Genomic DNA, 21,660 nt, shown 5'->3' with positions numbered 1-21,660 from the left:
TTTGGTGTTTACTGCTATCTCATTTAAATCCTGTCTGCCTAATAAACTACGAAACTAGAGTGAGACAACAGCAAACGCGGAAGAATATTCATATCGTGTCATGTTTATATTCGTATTATTCTTATGCCTAATAGTGATACAATCAGAAATGAAGCACAGCAACTGACTAGATTTTTAAATCTAAGATGACTCTAATTTCTGTGCAGAATTTGATTACTAAAGAAGCCGCCGCAAAGATTTTCAAGCGGAAAATTTTTTCACCAACTCTCATTCAGAACATGTTTTATCCTACGCAGTCTATTATTTGGTTGTTGTTGATCATTATCAAAGGAAGCAGCAGTGTAAGTAACAACAAATAGCAGTCATTTGCCATTGTTTCACTAATGAGACGATTCCCCCCCCCCCCCCATCCTCTCTCTCTCTCTCTCTCTCTCTCTCTCTCTCTCTCTCTCTCTCTTTCTTTTTTTTAAAGCGGCGGTAGTGCACACAAAAGCAAGACAGGCCGTAAACACGCACTATCAGAATGCTACAAACAATGCATGACACAGTACAGTAATGCACTTTCAGCTTAGAGTGACGTAAACACCTATAAACAAAGAAAACGGCACTTATCAGATCAAAGCAAAATAAGCAATCTATTCAAACCAGATGAAGCAAAAAAGGAAGGGTACCCGTATAAATACGGACGGAGCGCCTGACGCGTAGCAATGGCAACCTGGTAAAGCTTAACTGCTAAGCTTACGACTCGAACCCAACTACTGTAGCTGTATCGTCATTCATTCGACCCAAATTGTGTCTCATATTACAATGGACCAACTTTGTATCGATTTGGAGGTGCGGCCTATAATTTCTCTCTCCCCTTGAATTTCGAGTCTCAAATATCACGTGCGGCTTAGATTCGGGATTTTTTTTTTTTCTTTTATTTCGAGTCCCATTTTTCAGGTGCGGCTTAGATTCGAGTGCGGCTTAGATTCGAGTAAATACGGTATACTTTCACTTCGCATGAAGCAGTGTGTTACTTCTCATTGCTATTAATTTTATGCCTACATGTAAGAATCAGAATTATTACTTATGCCTATACACATTACTTTATCTTAAAATACTCTTCAGAAGAAAAATTAGACTTAGAGCTATGTACACTATGTACAATTATCATGTGATAGAAAGAAAGAATGCTACCTAGCTTCATCATTCTATGGGGGTGTTCAAAAAGTCTCTCCGCAGAGCCATATGATTGTTAGCCGCACGTGCCATATGATTGTTTGCCTGCCTAGGTTACTTCCCTTCTAGTGGACTCTCCCAACATTCCATTGTTTCATTTATATCAGCCAGTGTCAGTAGTATCATTGGTGTGTGTCGTTACCTGTTGACGTGAACGTTTAAGTTCAGTTCCTTTGTTCGTTTTTTTCGTTTTTGTCAGTGTTAAAAAGCTAACCATTAAAGAACCTGTGTTTTTAGTTGAACAAGTGTTCAAAGCTGGCTGTAAATACACAGTTCCAGTTCATCAAAAATTTAATTCAGTTTTCCCAGAGACAACACTCCCACATCATCATACTGTGCGAGAATTTCAAAGTACGGGTTCAGTGACAGATGCACTGACAAGTGGTTGTCCTAGCGTTTTTCTGATAAAATGTCCATGAGTCCGAACAAGTCAGTAAGAAAATTCGCCCAGGAAATCGATGTTAGTGTCATAACGGCCCACACAGCTGTAAGGAAAAAATTAGAACGTTTCCCATACAAAGTGACAGTCATGCAAGAACTGAAAAATACTGATCATGGCAAGAAACTGCATTATTGTCAATGGTTCAAAACTTTTGTTCAACAAAATGCAAGGGATGTTCTTAATGAAACGTTTTTCACTGATGAGGCATGGTTTCATTTACCCGGGTACATGAACTCGCAAAATTCTCATATGTGGAGTACTGCAAATCCATTGTGTTTCATGAGGAACCACTTCATTCTGTGAAAATAGGAGAATGGATTGCAATTTCTAGATGTCGGATTGTGGAGCCTATATTTTTCAACGAAACAATAAACCCACAACGATTCTGTAGCGAGTTTCATTTCGGTATATTCACTGCTGCCTACGGCACGTGCGGCTAACAATCATACGGCACTGCAGAGAGACTTTTTGAACACCCAGTATAAAAGCTTTTATGTTGTTGTGGGGATGGAGACCCTTGTCTCTTCCTGTTTTCTCATAAAGGTATGGTATGGTATTTTGGAAATTACATATGGTGCTGAATAGCGTAATTGCCACTTCTTATTCAGTTTGCCAATTTTTGTCGATTTAGGATGCGTCTGTAAGAGGACTCGATTCCCTTCAAAAACTTGTGTAACACGTTTCAGTTTCTTATTATAAATTTTCTTTCTATACTCTTCCCTGTTTCCTAGTGTAACCATGGCTTGTTTGATTTTGTCTTGTAGTGTCATTTCTATCGGAGGTACCTTCGGTGTGGATGACTCCCACTCATTCATTTGTTTTGTCCATAACATCAATTCATTAGGGGTGAAACCTGTTGAAGAATGTGGAAGGTTATTGACAACTTGCATGAACGGAGTTACATACTCTACCCATTGGGTGTGTTTATGAGGGGTGTATGTCCTAATACTGGGCTTGCTTCTGGGTGAAAAAGACGTACTAATATATGCTTTATACCCTGTGAGACCATAAATTGCTTCCACTTTTGCCCAATGAAGTATGAAGCATTATCAGTTAGTAGTACCTGTGGTTTACCTACTCTTCTCAAATAGTCTCCCTCAATTCTTTTTCTGATATTTGTGGCTGTTGCATTTTTAATGGCATACATTTTGATATGTTTCGAGAAAATATCTTTTAGTGCTACTATGTATCTTGCTCCTCCTCCTTGAATATGGACGAGCTATGTCCAGGGATACTATATCTAGAGGTTTTTTTTTGTGAGTATTGTGTGTAGCTCAGTATATTTTGACACATTGGACTGTTTTGACTTTTGACATATTGCACACTTTCTTAATACCTGTAGGACTCATCTTTTCAAATTTGGAAAACAACAAAGTGTTGCAATTTTTTCAGTACATTTTCCTACTCCATAACGTCCCCATACTTCATGTGTGTGCCTTACAAATACGTCGATATAATCTTCAGGAACACACACACATACACACCATTGATCAGATTTTTCATGTTTCCCATGAAACAAAATGCCCTTATACTCCTGACACCATTTACTTACCTTCCCGCCTTCATCTTACTTAAGGTTTTAGGTTTTGCATGACTTTACTTCTTCTGTGACAGAGTGAGGTGGCGGGACGATGGTTCAATCCCGCGTCCAGCCATCCTGATTTAGGTTTTCCGTGATTTCCCTAAATCGCTCCAGGCAAATGCCGGGATGGTTCCTTTCAAAGGGCACAGCCGACATCCTTCCCCATCCTTCCCTAATCCGATGAGACCTATGGCCTGCTGTCTGGTCTCCTCCCCCAAACAACCCAACCCCAACTTCATCTGTGATCTTGCTGTTTTATAATTTTCATTTGCTTACAAAACTTACGGTAATCTGACTGTAGTGCTGTACCTTGCATTGATAATGTTCTGATTTCTGCATCCTGCTCAGTTAACTCACCAGATTCCTCTAAACCTTGCGGTAACCAGGACAAGGCATCCATAATAACATTCTGACATCCTTTAATATAAACGATCTCAAAATTGAATTCTTGTAGATATAGACACCACCTAGCTAATCTATGGTGTAATAGTTTACATGTTAAAAGAAATGACAGTGACTGATGGTCACAGTAAACTTTGGTATTCTTGCCCTAAAAAAAAAAAAAAATTCAAACTTTTTAAATGCCAATATCATAGCTAAACTTTCTAATTCTGACACAGAGTAAGATCTTTCTGCTTCTGATAATGTGGGACTAGCAAAACTGGTGACTTTGGGTACTTCCCTACCTCCTTCCACTCGCATCTGGAATAAGCATGCCCCAGCCCTTAAAATGAGGCATCCGTGCATAGACAAAAATCCTTGGACATGTCAGGGTAGCTAAGAATGTTTACATTGACTAATGCCTGCTTAATGTTATTAAAGTCCTCTTGATACCTATCATCCCATAACCAAAGCCTATTTTTTTCGTAACAAGTTGACCAATGCATCACTGTTCATCAGTTGCTGTGGTACGAATTTGCGAAAAAAGAATGCTACTCCTAAAAACGCTTTTAGTTGTCATTTATTCCTTGGAGCTGGACAATTGTGTATGGCATCAAGTTTTTTGTTTGGATTAGGTAATATACCTTGTTCTGACACATGTTCTAAAAATTTGACTTGCTTCTTTCCAAAACTAGGCTTTTTTAAATTGGCTGTTACTCCAAAATCTGCAAATCGTTGAAGCACCTGTTCAATGAGCCTGATATGTTCTAACCAAGAGGGTGTGGCTATTAGCATGTCGTCTACGTAAACAGTGACTTTGCTAAGCAATTCTGGTCCCAAAACCTTGTCCAATGCAGATGTAAACACTCCTGCGCTAATGTTCAATCCAAAAGGTAGAACACTGAATTCATATCTTCTGCCACCACAGACAAGTGCTTCATATTTTCGACTTTCTTCATGGAGCTTTATTTGCCATAGGATATCTTGAGATCGAGTACACCGAAATGTCTTGTATTGTAAAACTTTAGAAGCTGTTCATCCAACTTGTCTGGTCTTATGCGTACTGGCACTATAATCTTATTGATACCTCTAGCATCAAGAACTAATCTTACAGAACTGTCTGGTTTACTTACTGGTAATATTGGAGTACAATAAGGTGAAAATGAAGGTTGTATAATTCCCCATTTAATCATATGATTGATATCTCATTTTGCCCATGGAATAGGATATGACGTTACACGAAATGGCTTGTGTGGATAGACTTCAAATTTATATTCATAGTCTCTGATTACTCCTGGCTCCTTACTGAAAACATTTGCATACTTAAATAACAAGTTACAAAGTTCTTGTTGTTGCATATCATTCAGTACCTGTGATTCACTTAGTTTCTGCTCTACCATTTCATAACTAACCTCAGTGTTTGCTTCTGGTTCAGTATCAGATTTGTTTGTGAAATATACAGCTGAAAAGAAATATTGTACTATTACTTTTGACTCTGGTTTGTTACTTTCATCGGGTGTTTTAATTAAATTAAAAGAAAAAATATGTCCGTAATTGTTGGGTTCAATGTGTCCTTTACATAAAAGTGGCATTTACCATTACCTATGTCAGTCTGTGTTTCGTATCTTCTAAACTTGTCTAAGCCAATAAGACAATTAACTATAAGTTTGTTAATTATTAGAAAGTTGCACTTTACTATAAAATGTTCAATTTGTAATGGAATAAGTGCCTGATGCTTAACCAATTTAGTCTTGCTGCCTGTAGCAGTTTGCACCTTGCAATTTTGTACATGAAATCTTGTGAATTTGCCTCTATTCTTCAGTTCACAAAAAATGCATTTGACATTAGGTTGGTAGTTGAACCTGTATCTAAAATTAATTGTGTGTCAGTATTAAATATTTTCACCATAATGATTGCTTGTATTTGTTCATCCTGGACTTTATCTACTGTATGTAACTCATGCTGATATAAATCATCCTTGATGTCACCTTGTTTGTCAAACCTTATGAAACATGTTTGTAGTTTTGCTCTGCCCCCACTCCCTGATAGGTCAATAGCCCGGGTCATAACTACGACTGGTTCGTGTATTCTGATGGCATAGTGTGACTTAATTCATTACTTGGACTAATTTCGGCTAGTTGCACTGCGTGTGTACTTCACCAATTTGTGTCGTTAGCTGCTGTGCAGTTATTTTGCTGCCCAAAGGTCAGCTGCGGTACAGCATAAGGCATGGCACAGTTGCTGCATGTCGGCGACTGCTGCAGCTGACTGTTTCTATTCATATTTGGCATAGGATCTTGTGATGGTGAATTGTAATTTGCTCGTGCATTGAAATTACCCCTGTTGTTTTGAAAATTTCTTTTAAATTATTTGTTTTATCCATCCCCATTACCGTACTTGTTACCTCTGGGTACATAACTTTGTTGTTGTATGTACCATCCTTGCTGTGTGTTTAGATCATGTTTTACTGACTGATCTACATAACTATGTTGTTGTTGTGCCTGATTTTCTGTTGCTCTATTGGATACAGTTCTTTCTTCATAGATTAAGCTGATAGAATCAAGCACTGACAGAAAATATTCAGTGTCATGATCTGGCATTGTGACTAATTTTTCTCTAATGTGCAATGATAGACGACTTTTCAAAATTTTTAACCCGTCTACCTGTGATATTGGGTTCGTCCAGTAGCGTGTCTTGTTCAGGTATTTTTCATAGTATCCACATAGGCTACCGTATGTGCCATTGAATGCTGCGCAGTTGAAAACCTTGCGTCTGAGTCTTTCTTGCACCGCCTCAGGCCAGTATTTGTTGAGGAAAGCTCGTTGAAATTGTATATTAGTGCTGCAACGTTCGGCCACTTCAGTTGCCCATAAAAGAACATCACCTCGCATATATCCACGACAAATATGACTTTCTGTGCTTCCATCCAGTTGTGTGGAAATACATGACAAAAAGCACTGATAAATACTACGGGATTCATTCTATTACCTTCGGTAGTAAATGTAGGAAACTGTCGATGTCTCAGAAAACCCTCGTCTGAAAAAATAGTTGATTGACACATGGCATTTTCGGTCGTATTTAGGTGTTTATTGTAGTTACCTGTAATTCTGGCTAGTAATTGTTCAGGTAGTGGAGTTGTGGGTATGTTTACAGTTTGCACTCCACAACTGTCACTGGTATCTGCTGTGGAACTCGTGACAATTTGTGGACAGGTAGCAAGAGGTTGTGGTTTTTTCACTGTAGCCTGTGTATTATTTATATGCATATTTCGAGATCCGGTGCTATTTTCTTCTAAAGGACTGTGGATCATTTTTTCCACAGTTAGTAGATTAATATTTACCTGGTTCACTATTTCATTTTCTTTCTTCTGAATAGCCTTTTCTACCACATCTGTGTACAACTTACACTCTGTTACTAACTTATCTGCAATGGTATTACCCTTATCTAACATATCTGCTACAGTTTGACTAATAATATCACTCAGATTTTCATTGACCTTCTCTCTCTCCTCCTTATCACATGCTGAGTCAACTTCTAAAGTTGCTACCCTTAAAGTAAGCTCTTCTGTAGTTATAGGTATACCTCTATTTAGTTTGTTAACGAAAATGGTTACCTTTTTTTGCTGTCAAAACCAACTGGTTTCGTGTGGCTTCAGTGTTTGTGTTTGCAACTGTGATTTTCTTTATCTGTTGTTCTACTAGATCATGATGGTTGTTATAAGAATCTACCTTATGTTTTAACTTGGTAATGTTACTATTAACTTCAGAAAGTACTTCATGCTTTACCTGTTTTTTCATATCATTCAATTTTTCGTCTGTTTCAGTGCGAAAATTTTTGGCTTAAGTCATTGAATTTCTGTGAGACCTTGTCCTGCAAATCCTTGAACACTTGTTTTGTTCCTGCTTCATTGTATTTAGATCTTGTGTAAGACTGTTTTGTTACTATTTTACTGTGTTCATATCTTCTGTGACAGTGTTCAGATTCTGTGTCAAATTATCAATTTTGGTGTTCATATCTTTTCATATAATTGAAATTGGTGTTCATATTGTGTTTCATATCATCAAATTGCATGTTTATATTATCAAATTTCACGTTTATGTTAGATAATAACTGCCATAGTAGTGCTTCAGTAGTACTACTATGATTGCTGTCAGCTGTACTTTTTAAGTTAATATTTGTGTTGCGAACAAGTGGTGTTCGTAATGTGTTTTCAAAATTCATGCTGGAATTGCTCTCCATTGTTTCATTCATGAATAGTATGGCGCTCTGGGAGATGCGTGACGTTGTTACAGACATTGTGTCGTCAAGGTTATTCTGCTGTGGAGCGTTGCTATCATTTGTCACACCTGTGACACTCATTTCTGATCTACTTAAACTTTCTGCAGTAGGCATGCATGGCACCTGAACTTCAATTGTTCGATCACACAATTCTACGCCATCTTGGCTGATTGTGTTTTTACTATCACTATCAACAATGGGCATATATTTTTCGGCCATGTTATATGAATATGCAAAAAATAGAATTATCACAAAAATGTTAAAATTTCATTTGCTAATTATTACACTTGAAAAATGTAATTTACGTAATGTCAAAGCCCATTTTACGTCTATTATGATGTGCAAACTATTGTACTGCAATTCTTTATGTTTTTCTGACAATAAGTATCGCACTGAAAAATTTCTGTAGATTTCTTGCAAATTAAATTCAAGGAAGGGAATAATGAGGAACAGATTTCTATCTACATCAAAAGAGGTCCTACCAAGCGCAACCTTGCAAGCAACTTGCGTAACCGTCCTACCTTTGCTGCGTCAAACAAAACAGCTTACTATAGAAAATTTTACATGACCTGGGTCCAATTCTTATTCCTTTCAAAAATTTTCTCCTCAATTTTGCTTTTTTGCGTTACTTGCTCCCCATTGTGATTCATGCAAACAGAAAATGCAGACAATTGGTTTTTACGGCCAATAACAGTGTCGTAGAAATTTCTTACTATAACAATGATTAACAAACCCTATTCACTCATAACTGCTGCCCTGAAGTACTGCAACACAGGTCAACAATTGTGTTGTAATAAAAAATAAATAAATATTACTAAATACTTTTAAATATGCATATGAAACACTTTTTGAATTGATATAACACGATTGCATTATGAGAAATGTTCTGTGCTTATATGAATTTTTAGGCTATCGGACTTCGTTTCTTTCTTCTTGCATTGTAGCTGCAGTCAGTGGACTCAAAGTACACCGGCGCTTATCATGGTTAAGAAAATCCTTATTTCAGATATGTGTGATGCAAAATACGCGTAGCCAGTCATCCTCCGCACAGCACTACTGAATAGAACTTCTACATACAAGAGAGTGTGTAAAAACAAAATCATGTACAAAAAATTGAATGAATGTGGTCCCCCCCCTACCCCCCTTCCTTTCATTTGAGCGCACCTTACCACGCATTCGTAATTAACGTCTCTGCCAGCACTTATGATTGATCGGTGTTTCATTTTTTTGTTTTTTAATAAATCTTAATTTTACAATATCCTGGGGGTCTTTCACCATGTCCTTATACACAGCGTACTTAGTGTCACAATGTTTGCACTCACTTTTAATGGCATCTCCTCCACAGTCAGGAGTCCTGTTAAATACTCATTGTGGATGATTTCACAGTCTTCTACCATTGCTCTGACCTTACACTAACAATGAGGCAACCTCAGCTGACCATCAGGAGGTGAAAGCTTGGGCCAATAAAACTCGTTTTAAGTTCTCACCAGAGAACAATGTATCAATTTTAGTCATGCTCTTCGAAGTTTTAACTAACCAGAGCTCACAATGGGGGGAGAATATTTTACATATTAAGGACACTGTGCACTTTTTGGTTCTGCTATTTGACTCGAAAGCAACATTGCTGTGCTCCTGAAAGACCTGGGAACAAAGGTGTTCAAATCACTGAATATTGAAATGCCTTTGTGGAAAGGCATGGGGAGCTGAGAGACCCCACCTCCTGCAGTTCTATAGGGCATTTGTCAGATCAGTTAGATTACAGCAGCCTTGTTTATGGATTAGTCCGTACTTCCTACCTAAAGATGTTAGACGATGTCAACAATGCAGAAATTTGAATATCAACTGGAGCCCATCAGACCAGCCCAGTTCAGAGTTTGTGTGCAAAGGTCGGTGAAACACCACTCTAGATTAGGCGGCACCTCCTTCTGACTCGTCAGACCGTGAAAATCGCAGCATTGCCTCAGTCATTGTTATTTAGTGCGATGGTCCACCCCAACTTTTACTGGCTGATCAGAAATTGGCCACATCTGACCAAGTCATTCAGGATAAGTGCTACTGACTGTCTCAAGGGTATATCAGTCCTGTATATATCAGATATATCAGACCTGTAGATATATCAGACCCCCAAATACACAGCTGGGGTGGAAGAAATTGTCGCCTTGGCATCCTCAGAGGCCTAAAGTGATTTTAAGCTTTTGGAAACTTGTACTCCAGATTGTGTTTGTACAGCTCTTGTTTTCTTCAGTTTCAAGTATGTACTACAGTTTGATGATTCTTTATGTGGATGGATCCCAGGAAGAGAATGCCCTCAGTTGTTCAGCTGTGGTTTCCTTGTAGGTTTTTCAAAGTGTGCCTTCTGAAACAAGTTACAAATTATGATGTGAAGTTATATGGATGTATGATGACATGAGTAAGTTTCTTGTCTGTTCTCACATGCTCAGTGCACTACAAGCGATGCAACATACGTATCCAGTTGATTCTGCTCATCCATGGCTCCTTACAGTAGCTCCGGCATTGTGGCGAGGAGATGATCCTTTGCTAGGTACCTGGACGCATCGAGACACAGGGAAACAACATAGCTTACAAGACAGCAAAAGAAACAAGTTGGATGAATTACGCATCAGTGGAAGACTGAATGGTTGGAGGTGGTGGAAGTACTGCTCCCAGACTGCAAATAGAATATAGCCTTTTAACACATGGTTGCCTCGTCAGGCAGGAGGATCCACCAGTGTGTGAGGTTTGTGGTATGCCACTTTCAGTTCAGCGTATTTTTGCTATGTGTGTTTTATATATTGACATCAGAGCATCGCCGGCATCCTTACTGACACTGACTCCAGCGTTACACAGGTTCTGAAATTTTATGAACTGTCGGGCTTCATCTCTATATATCTGGGGAGGGGAGCTGGACTTGATGCTTTATAAACTACTCCACACGTGGGGAAAGCATTTGCCTCTCTCCCCCACACATTCACCCTTCCCCCCACGATAAAAACATGCTGACTTTTCATCAGGGTACTGACCACCATGTTGTTGAGTGCCCTGCATCTAAAATAATAATTTCATCAACCACTGTAAGATTGGCCCAGAATGAACATGGAACTTTTTAGATCATGTAAGTACTCTTTAATCACACGCAAGGAGTGAGTCAGTACATTTCTCACTTTTAAGTTACTTGTAAAATTGGCTACTCGTATATCGATCTAAAGACTGCATTCACAAAGAAGAAGAATTGCCAGTGGCAGCTCATGCAAAATTTTGCCAATGTTCTGCAAAGTTGTGGCCTATAGCCATTTGGCTTCAAGGGTAGTAAACATAACTAAATTGAATATATTAATTTTATGTATTTAAATTGAAGTCTTTAAATATATCTAAATTTCATAATCAATCATTTAACATAGTGAGGAATAAAATAAAATGAAGAAAAGAATTATGTGAGGCAGCAGGAATCAAACCCGGGCTGACAAATCACAATTCAGCTATCACACCATTGCACATGCTATTATGCTGAAATCCCTCATACTCAATGTGTAAATCTTTAGAGGTTTTTATCTTTTCCTATGGCCCAGTCAGGTGAAATATTCTGGGAACTTGAAGGGGGCATCAACCTATTCTACTAACAGTTTCATTTGATTTCTGCCCACAGAATCAGTGGCCTTTTGGAAATCAACAGACATCTTTTGAATTCAGTAATCTGTGACAAATGATTGACTTCTGATTAAATATTTGTTCTGAACATGACCTACCCTTCATAAGACCATCTTGATGTTCTCTTAAATTACTTCACAGCATGGTTTCTGTTATGTGTAGTATAACCTTGGGAAATATATTACTGGTATATGCAACAGATTTCAAAGAAATTCCTCTGGAATTTTTGACATCTTGTTTATTGCCTTTCGTCTGTTTTATATGTATCAAGATCACGTTCTGCTGCCAGGGAAGTTCTGCTTATACAGTCTTCTCCATTAGCTTTATAAGGTTTTGTTAACTTCAACTTCTTTAATAGTTGGGGGTAAATCTTCTTTTAGATTTTCATAAGTGTTTTAGCTTATGGATTGCTTTTGTACAATTAAGAAGTTGATCAAAATATTTTGCAAGTACTTCAAAATTTTCAGTGTTACGTAAGCCAAGGATAGCATTTCGCTTGTGATGTTAAAAATTACACAGTTGGAGTTATGAAGTAACCACTTAACTCGCGGAATGTTAGATAAATTAAATAAAAATTCTAACTGCCAAAATAACTCTTTACATCTAAAAAACAAAACCTTTGCCGTTTTAGTTTCAACTTTCAGCAGCCATTTTATGATGAGTAACATAAAAAGAATTACATGCTTGTACCCTTAGATAGATTTCAGTGTATATGTGATTCCTTAACACATGATATATGCCAAGGTGTGATGTGAAAATCTGAGAGGAAATTGAAATCTTTGCATTAGGATTGTTTTGCCAGAGTAATTCAAATTTAGAAGTTTTATGCCAGAGGAAAAATGTTGCAATGTAGGAAATTTTTGTTGACACATTGTCTACACGCTATAAAGAAAAAGAAAAATAAATATTTTAAGGCCAAACCCAAATCTGTGAATGAACTTAACTTGTAAAAGTCCTACATCCTGACAATTATGCACTATTTAAAGTGGTGCTAAACATCCTCAGTGACCAATAGTTTATCATTAACTTTACTATAATAGAGATTGGAAACATTTACTGAAACTATTATCTACATGTGAATTGAAATAATTGGTTAACTGGTTGCAAGTCACTATTGTTTATTCAGTTACTGTGATCTGTTAGCAAATGAAAGATTCAGCCAAGAACATCTGGAAAATGTAGTAATTTTGTCCATACAAAACTGTTTCATACTTTTTCTTAAAAATGAATATTACATTGTAGAAGTATATCTAAAAAGAAAGATGATGAGACTTACCAAACAAAAGCACTGGCAGGTCGATAGACACACAAACAAACACAAACATACACACAAAATTCGAGCTTTCGCAACCTAAGGTTGCTTCATTAGGAAAGAAGGAAGGAGAGGGAAAGACAAAAGGATGTGGGTTTTAAGGGAGATGGTAAGGAGTCATTCCAATCCCGGGAGAGGAAAGACTTACCTTAGGGGGAGAAAAGGACAGGTATACACTCGCACACACACACACAAATATCCATCCGCACATACACAGACACAAGTCGGATGGATGTGTGTGTGCGCGAGCGCACACCCGTCCCTCCCTCCCCCCCGAGGCAAGTCCCTCCGCCCCCGGGACTGGAACGACTCCCCACCCTCTCCCTCAAAACCCACACCCCTTCAGTAACCGCCCCCGGTGTAAAACCTGTCCCATGCACCCTCCCACCACCACCTATTCCAGTCCTGTAACCCGGAAGGTGTACACGATCAAAGGCAGAGCCACGTGTGAAAGCACCCATGTGATTTACCAACTGACCTGCCTGCACTGTGAAGCGTTCTATGTGGGAATGACCAGCAACAAACTGTCCATTCGCATGAATGGACACAGGCAGACAGTGTTTGTTGGTAATGAGGATCACCCTGTGGCTAAACATGCCTTGGTGCACGGCCAGCACATCTTGGCACAGTGTTACACCGTCCGGGTTATCTGGATACTTCCCACTAACACCAACCTGTCAGAACTCCGGAGATGGGAACTTGCCCTTCAGCATATCCTCTCTTCTCGCTATCCGCCAGGCCTCAATCTCCGCTAATTTCTAATTTCAATTTGCCGCCGCTCATACCTCACCTGTCTTTCAACATCATCTTTGCCTCTGTACTTCCGCCCTGACTGACATCTCTGCCCAAACTCTTTGCCATTACAAATGTCTGCTTGTGTCTGTGTATATGCGGATGGATATGTGTGTGTGTGCGAGTGTGTACCTGTCCTTTTTTCCCCCTAAGGTGGGTCTTTCCGCTCCCGGGATTGGGGTGGCTCCTTGCCCTCTCCCTTGAAGCCTGAATCCTTTTGTCTTTCCCTCTCCTTCCCTCTTTCCTGGCGGGGCAGCCGTTGGTTGCGAGAGCTGGAGTTTTGTGTGTATGTTTGTGTTTGTTTGTGTGTCTGTCGACCTGCCAGCGCTTTTGTTTGGTGGGTCTCATCATCTTTCTTTATATATATATATATATATATATATATATATATATATATATATATACCTAAAAACAAAGATGATGTGACTTGCCGGATGAAAGTGCTGGCGGGTCGACAGACGCATAAACGAGCGCAGACATACACACACATACACATTTGTGTATGTTTGTGTTCGTTTTTGTGTCTGTCAACCTGCCAGCGCTTTCTTTTGGTGGGTCACATCGTCTTTGTTTTTGGGTATGTTTTTCCTATGTGGAATGTTTCCTTCTGTTATAACCATATATATATACCACGAAGGAAAAATATACCTAAAAACAAAGATGATGTGACTTACCAAATGAAAGTGCTGGCAGGTCGACAGACACACAAACATACACACAAAATTCAAGCTTTCGCAACAAACTGTTGCCTCATCAGGAAAGAGGCAACAGTTTGTTGCGAAAGCTTGAATTTTGTGTGTATGTTTGTGTTCGTTTGTGTGTCTGTCGACCTGCCAGCACTTTCATTTGGTAAGTCACATCATCTTTGTTTTTAAATATATTTTTCCTTCGTGGAATGTTTCCTTCTATTATAACCGTATATATATATATATATATATATATATATATATATATATATATATATATATATATATATATATATATATATAGAGAGAGAGAGAGAGAGAGAGAGAGAGAGAGAGAGAGAGAGAGAGAGAGAGAGAGATAGGGAAACATTCAACGTGGGAGAAATGTATCTGGAAGCAGGGATTTTGAGGCTTACCCAACAGAAGCGCTGGCAGGTCGATAGACACACAAACATGCACGCAGGGTTCTGGCTTTCGCGGCCGACGGCTGCTTCGTCGGGTTGGGGGGGGGGGGGGACGAAGGGGTGTGGGTTTTGAGGGAGAGGGTGGGGAGTCGTTCCAGTCCCGTGGGCGGAGGGACTTGCCTCGGGGGGAGGGAGGGACGGGTGTGCGCTCGCGCGCGCACACACATATCCATCCGACTTGTGTATGTGTGGATGGATGTGTGTGTGTGTGTGTGTGTGTGTGTGTGTGTGTGTGTGTGTGTGTGCAAGTGTATACCTGTCCTTTTCTCCCCCTAAGGTAAGTCTTTCCTCTCCCGGGATTGGAATGACTCCTTACCATCTCCCTTAAAACCCACATCCTTTTGTCTTTCCCTCTCCTTCCCTCTTTCCTGATGAAGCAACTTTAGGTTGCGAAAGCTCGAATTTTGTGTGTATGTTTGTGTTTGTTTGTGTGTCTATCGACCTGCCAGCGCTTTTGTTTGGTAAGTCTCATCATCTTTCTTTTTAGATATATTTTTCCCACGTGGAGTGTTTCCCTCTATTATATTCATTACATTGTAGAAGGGTTCATTAAAAGAAATTTTCGGTTATATTGAAATTTCACTTGGCCCAATGGAAGTATTCATTAAATGTAGACATTAGTTCAAAGCAGTTTATTTATTACTGGGTTTTACTGTCAGCGTCTACCTTATATCCTGTATTTATTGAGAGAATTTGAGTTGTTGTTTTTTTTAAAAGGCATCTTAAATATCACTGCCTCGATTGAATAAATTTCTTTGCTTTGCTGTTTACTGGCCTTGGCAATGAGGGGTTGCTAAGTGCTGCACAAAAAAATCGTGAATAATCAGAATTGTTGTAGGGATACCATACTGTCATCAGTAGGAGACATTTAGTGGAAGTAAATAATCATTAAAGTGTTGCTACCACTCGGTGTTGATACTTTGTACCTTGTGTGCATGATATTGGGAACTCATGCATTTGTTCTGGAATCTTTAAAGATCTAATAATTTTTTTGTATTGTTTTGTGCCTAAGAAATTTTTCCAGTCATTACTGTCCTCGAAATCCCTGTTCAAAAGACTTAATTACGCTAAAATCAATCCCTCCAACCCTCTCCCATGTTATGTGTGTTTACAAATGCCAACCACCTCCCTTATCAACATAAATCAGCATTCTGAGTAATTCCTTCACTAATGTGCACTTGTTATTAGATTATTAACTACCTGAAGTGTTCTGAAAGTTCATTCTTCATTTTTTCCCAGGTAAAAAGTGATCCACAGAGCATAATAGACATTATTAATGAAGAAGAAGAACAGTTTCTTAAAACATTGTCTCGTGGTCGGAACTTACTGAATCGTACCATGGATAAACTTGACAATTCCAAGGTTGTCCCAGGTAAGAATGCCATTTAATTCTCCATTTGAAAATTTAGAAGCAGTTCAGATCGGTCCAACAATTATAGAAGTATCTTTTTCTATTATTAGTGGATAAATAAAACTTTCTATTTATATCAGATATCAGCGAATCTCCTTACCTATGGCTTTAGATTTGTCATCCTCAGTTGTCTCATAGACGGAAGGGATGAAAGGGCCTGAGTTGTTACTGAAGTTTATAACCTTCTTCTCTCTCTCTCTTTCTCTCTCTCTCTCTCTTTTTTAATTATAATAAGCTTTGTGCTGGACTTTAATTCTGTAAGTAGTCCATGACATCATGGGGCACAATATGGAGAATTCTGTTCTTTCTAAGTTAATTGAACTTTAATGAGCATCAGTGTAGATGGATGTAAAATGTAAGCTATTTTGAAATACTTGCAGACATATTGTTTTGAGTATATATAGAAAAATATTGTGGTTTAACGTTGACAGTACATTTAGTACACCGATATTGCCATAAGTGCTCTTCAAGCTGTCTTATGATACATGGTGAAGTGCACATCATCTACTATCATCATTTTCTTCTTTTTGTGGTCTATTCACAAGGAGTTTGTGGTAAGAACAAATGTTGGTAAGCCTTCATATGTGCTTGAAATTCTCTGTATTTACCACCGTGGTTATTTAGGAAGATTTATGTGGGCAGTAGCAACAAGTTAATTAGCTCATTTTGAACTGTGTTCTCAGAATGAAGGATCGGTCATTGTAGTTGGTTGAACGTATGTGTTACTCTTTTGCTTACTAAATGAAGTATTTACTTGTGTTGAAATGTGGTGTTCCTTATGTTATCTAGTAACCTACCTTCTTAGGGTCTGACTGATAAACAGTGTTCAAGAAATTGTTGAATATTTCGTAAGCTACCATTTTCCAGTGAAACCTGGGTTGAATCTGCCTTTCCTACAATGAGTTTTATGTGGAAATTTCTCTTTAAAGTGTTCAGGACTCATATTATTAGCTATTTTATGATTGTGAATGGTTCTGCTGAATTTTGTAACCAATTGTATAAACAGACAATATTGGCCAATGGGCATTCCTTTCTGTTCATCTATAATATATTCTCTGTGTGTTGTGGATTTGGAGAGAGCTTTGGTCAGTATTGACCACATTACATATCTTTAAATTATGCAGTTATCATAAATAAAATACAGTGAGTGAAAGTTTATCTATAGGGACTGGAAAAATTCGCATTTTGTGATAAATGTGATGCTGATGCAAATTCTGCCTCAAAATGCAAAATTACCTAATAGACTCTATTTCACAGTGAATTATAAACAAAGGAACTATTTTATCAGAGATGGTTTGAAATATATTTATTTTCAGCGTAGTAATATCGAAAATGTAACCAATTTTCAGTTGCTGATACAATACGTCATCTGGTGAAGCTCAGTTTAGAAAGATAATGTGCATCAGAACCTGTTTGTAAAACAGAAACTGCTTGAGCACAACAATGTATTAGTAGTCTTGATGCTCTGGCACCATGCCAGCTGTGGGCGAGTGAGTGATATGTTTTAGATACATGGCGAGTAAAGCAACCTAGTGCTCAGCTGTGGGACCTAGCATTGTATAACAAAGCAACAGATACCTTTGTTTCCTAGCTAAAATTCAAAAGTTGGTGTAGTGTGGACACCTGGAAAATTAGGTGGCAGATGTTTTGAAAGGTGATGGTGTCAAATATCACTAGAGATCGAGCCTGAACTACTTGGTTAACAGTACTCTACTGACCTCAAGAAGCAGTTGTGCGGTAGCCATTCCTGAATGCTTTGTATTGTGCATTACTTGTTGTTTTCTTTTCTTATTTCAAATGAGTGAAGCGACTAATGCTGGTCCATCACTGATTTTGATTACGAAACCTTAAAACACGAGAAGAGACCAGTGATCCCTGTGACAATGTGTCAGTTCTGCTTTCACAAACACTGGTCTTGGCTGCTGCCTCGTGAAAGGGAGGCAGGGCTTCTTTCCACACACTGCTCCTCTCACCTCCTGCTCAAAATTCTAGTTTGTTTACTCTTGCAGCTGTCGGCCACTGTATAGTGTCCGCACTTTGTGCTATAGTGATTAGAAAACAAAATATGTCACGTTTTTCAGCTGCTCCAAAATTCTTCCCCTAACATTTGAATAGTTACTTTCGGTTCTACTTCTACGCTAAATGCATTTTCAGTTGTACCTATAGCGTTGTCAGTTGTGAGTGGCACAACTATAAATGCTCATGAAAGGTAAAAATTAATATTCTGCAGATTTTGTAATCATTTAGTTGGGTCTGTCTGAGGAACAACAGCAACTACAGCTTTTATGAAATACATCAAATGTATTTGCATTTGTAAATATGGACAACCATCAGTTGTATAGTGGAATGATGGCAATGAAAATTTGTGCCAGACTGGGGCCCAAACCCAGATCTGCCCAAACATCTGCTGTGATACAGTCAATCTGTAAGGTTAAGGATTTCTGCAGAAAAAGAACAAATTTTTAACAAACATTAAAAATGCACTGAAATGTTTGAAAACAGATATTGGCCAAATAGGAAAGGTTAAAAAATTTAAATGTCTTAGACAGATAACCAAGAAAATAATTTGGAGGAAAGTATACATCAAATGGGAAGGGTATATGGTATAACTAAGGATCTTTACAATAAAAAAATGCCTGTCTAAAAATCTAAAAATAAGACATTACAATACAGTAGTAAAGCTTAATGTCTATATGCAAGCAAGTGTCTAGCGTTACATTAAAATTTAGATAAATTGGAAATACTAAAAAGGTGAATGTTTGAAAAATATTAGGCTCACGAAGAAACTATGGAAGGTTTAAAATTACAAAGTAACCATTGAAAGTTCAAGTTGGTGTATCAACAGCTGTGGAAAGGATAGATTACTACTCACCATAAATTTGGTATGCTGAGGCACAGAGAGGCACAACGAAAAGACTATTACACATTAAGGTTTTGGCCAAAACCATCATTAAAGAAAAAAAGCCACACATGCATTCCATTCACACAAGCAAGCACACATCACATATACATGACCGCTATCTCTGACTGCTCAGGCCGGACTGAAACTGAATCGCATTGAACGGGAGAAATTATCTGTAGTGGAGCAGAGAAGGGGGAGGGATAGCAGGGGGAAGAGGAAACAGTGCTGCCTGCTGCTGGGTAGTGAGTGGAAACAGTAGGTTCTTATAAATTGAGGCCAGAATGACTATGGGAGTGAAGAATGTGGTGTAAGGATAGCCCCTATCTGCATAGTTCAGAAAAGCTGGTGGTTGAGGGAGGGATCCAGATGACCTGGGTTGTGAAGCAGTCATTGAAATCAAGCATGTTATATTCAGCTGCATGTTGTGAAACAGGGTGCTTCATTTGCCCTTGGCCACAGGGGGAGGGGGGGGGGGGGCATTCACACTAAGGATAGTTGGTTAGTAGTCTTACCAATATAAAAAGCTGAGCAGTGACTTTAGCAGAGCTGCTTCATGACATGGCTACTGTTACAGATGGCCCAGCCTGTGATGCGATATGATAAGCCCATGACAGGACTGGGTTAGGAAGTGCTGGGTGGGTTACAGGGTTTTGGGAATGGGAGTGGCATAGGGATGGACTAGGTACGCACAGATCTAGTCTGCAAACAGATTTCTCTTTCCATATCCCACACTCTGCAAATCCTCCCACCACCCCAAGAACCACCTACAAAGCAGCTCCACCCTCGTCACCCGGTATCACACCAGCCAGAGTGGAACAACTGAACCACATCCTTCATTAAGGCTTTGATTATCTGTCATCATGGCCTGGTTGAGGGCATCCTACCCAAGATCCTACCTACCCTTCGTAATGTTGTGTTCCATCACCCACCCACCCAACCTCCACAACATCCTAGTCTATCCCTGTGCCAGTCCCAATCCCAACCTCTTTCTGCAGGGATCATATCCCTGTCAAAGAACCAGGTACAAGAGCTGCCTAATTCACCCACCCAGCAATTCCTATTCCAGCCCTGTCACAGGTTTATCTTAACCCAATCAGAGACAAGGCCGTCTGTGGAAGCAGCCATGTTTCATACCAGCTCTGCTGCAATCATTGCTCAGCCTTTTATATGCCTATGACTACCAACCAGCTAACCATCAGGAAGAATGGTTGCTGCTCAACCTTGGTCAAGAGCAAAATGGACCAGACTGTTGCACAACATGCAGCTGAACATAAAATGCTTTATTTCAATGGCTATTTCACAATGGGGGCCATCTGGACCCTCCCCTCTACCACCAGCTTTTCTGAACTGTGCAGATGGGCGTTATCCTTAAGACACTTTTTCCACTCCGAAAATTGTCTCAGCCTCAACCTATTGTAATAAACTGTCGCCCCACCCTCCACCTAACAGTTTTCGCCCACTCCGTCCTATTACCACCTTCCAATTTACATCCCCTCACCCTCATTGTGCACTGCTTTATGCCAATGCAGCTACCAATCTTTTACCCTTATCTGCTCCTTTCCTCTCCCTTTTCTTCCCTCCCTCCCTCCCACTCGACCCCCTGCCCAACAGCTTCCCCACACTGCTCCAGGTAGCCTTGTCTGCCATCTCTGGTCCCAGCAAACTCCATCATGCAGTACTGTTTCCTCTTCCCCTTCCAGTATCCAACTATCCCTTCCCCTTCCCCACTTCGCTATGGATTGTTACTCACATTCGACATGTTCAGTTTCAGTCTGGCCTGAGCAGCCAGAGATAGTGGTTGTGTGCATGAGGTATGCTTGATCATATGAATTCATGTTTGTTTTTCTTTTCTGGTGAATGCTTTGGCCAAAACCTTAATGTTTAACAGCCTTTCCATTGCACCTGTTTGCAGCTAAACATTTCATCTTTATGGTAGTAGCAATCTGTCCTTTCCATAATTGATGAAATAACAATAAAATTTACCAAAACATAGAAAAGAGAACAGAAGTAATGAGAAAAAGAAGAATGATATTTTGTTGAAATTTGTGTTGAATGTGAGACTGTAGAATAACCAAAATGATTTAGAAATATTTGTGAGCTAAAAGGTCAACAGGAGGAATGACCTACGAAGCAAAACAGGATTTAGCACAAAGTAATATAAAATCTGAGGAAACAGCTGACAGAGAAGTGTTTAGGGAAAAAGTATTGAATATAGGAGGATTCCATTGTGGGAGAGTGAAAAAAAGTGCCTGAAGTGGTCAGAAGATTGGGCAAAAAATAGGGAACAGATGAGAGTAGTGGAGGGGGGGGGGGGGGAGGAGAGGAACTGAAGTACGTATGTTGCCCTTAGTTGGCCCATCTGAGAAGAAAAAGTAATTTAAGTGTTAGGACATCCTTTTAAAGAAGGTTTTTGAGTAGTGTGTAGCCTTGTATGTAAGTGAAGAATGTTTTATAGACAGTTCAGACGAGAACATAATATAAGCTTTTGAGATGTGGTGTTACAGAAGAATGTTGAAGATTAGATGGGTAGCTGGATAATTAATG

The 21,660-nt window shown here is 39.1% G+C and overlaps 1 protein-coding gene across 1 annotated transcript in view; it reads left to right on the top strand.

Annotated features, from left to right (window-relative positions):
- Positions 1-21,660, top strand: part of LOC126162075 (alanine--tRNA ligase, cytoplasmic) — a 183,895-nt gene that overhangs the window by 102,159 nt on the left and 60,076 nt on the right. The window contains exon 9 of the mRNA XM_049918347.1: positions 16,043-16,175. Within this exon, the coding sequence (XP_049774304.1) occupies positions 16,043-16,175 (133 nt within the window). The remainder of the gene's footprint in view (positions 1-16,042; positions 16,176-21,660) is intronic.

This window comes from Schistocerca cancellata, chromosome 2 (genome assembly GCF_023864275.1).
Source record: "Schistocerca cancellata isolate TAMUIC-IGC-003103 chromosome 2, iqSchCanc2.1, whole genome shotgun sequence".
In the NCBI taxonomy this organism is placed as follows: domain Eukaryota; kingdom Metazoa; phylum Arthropoda; class Insecta; order Orthoptera; family Acrididae; genus Schistocerca; species Schistocerca cancellata.
Note: the sequence above shows the minus strand (reverse complement) of the source record. Positions and strands in the feature narration are given on the sequence as shown.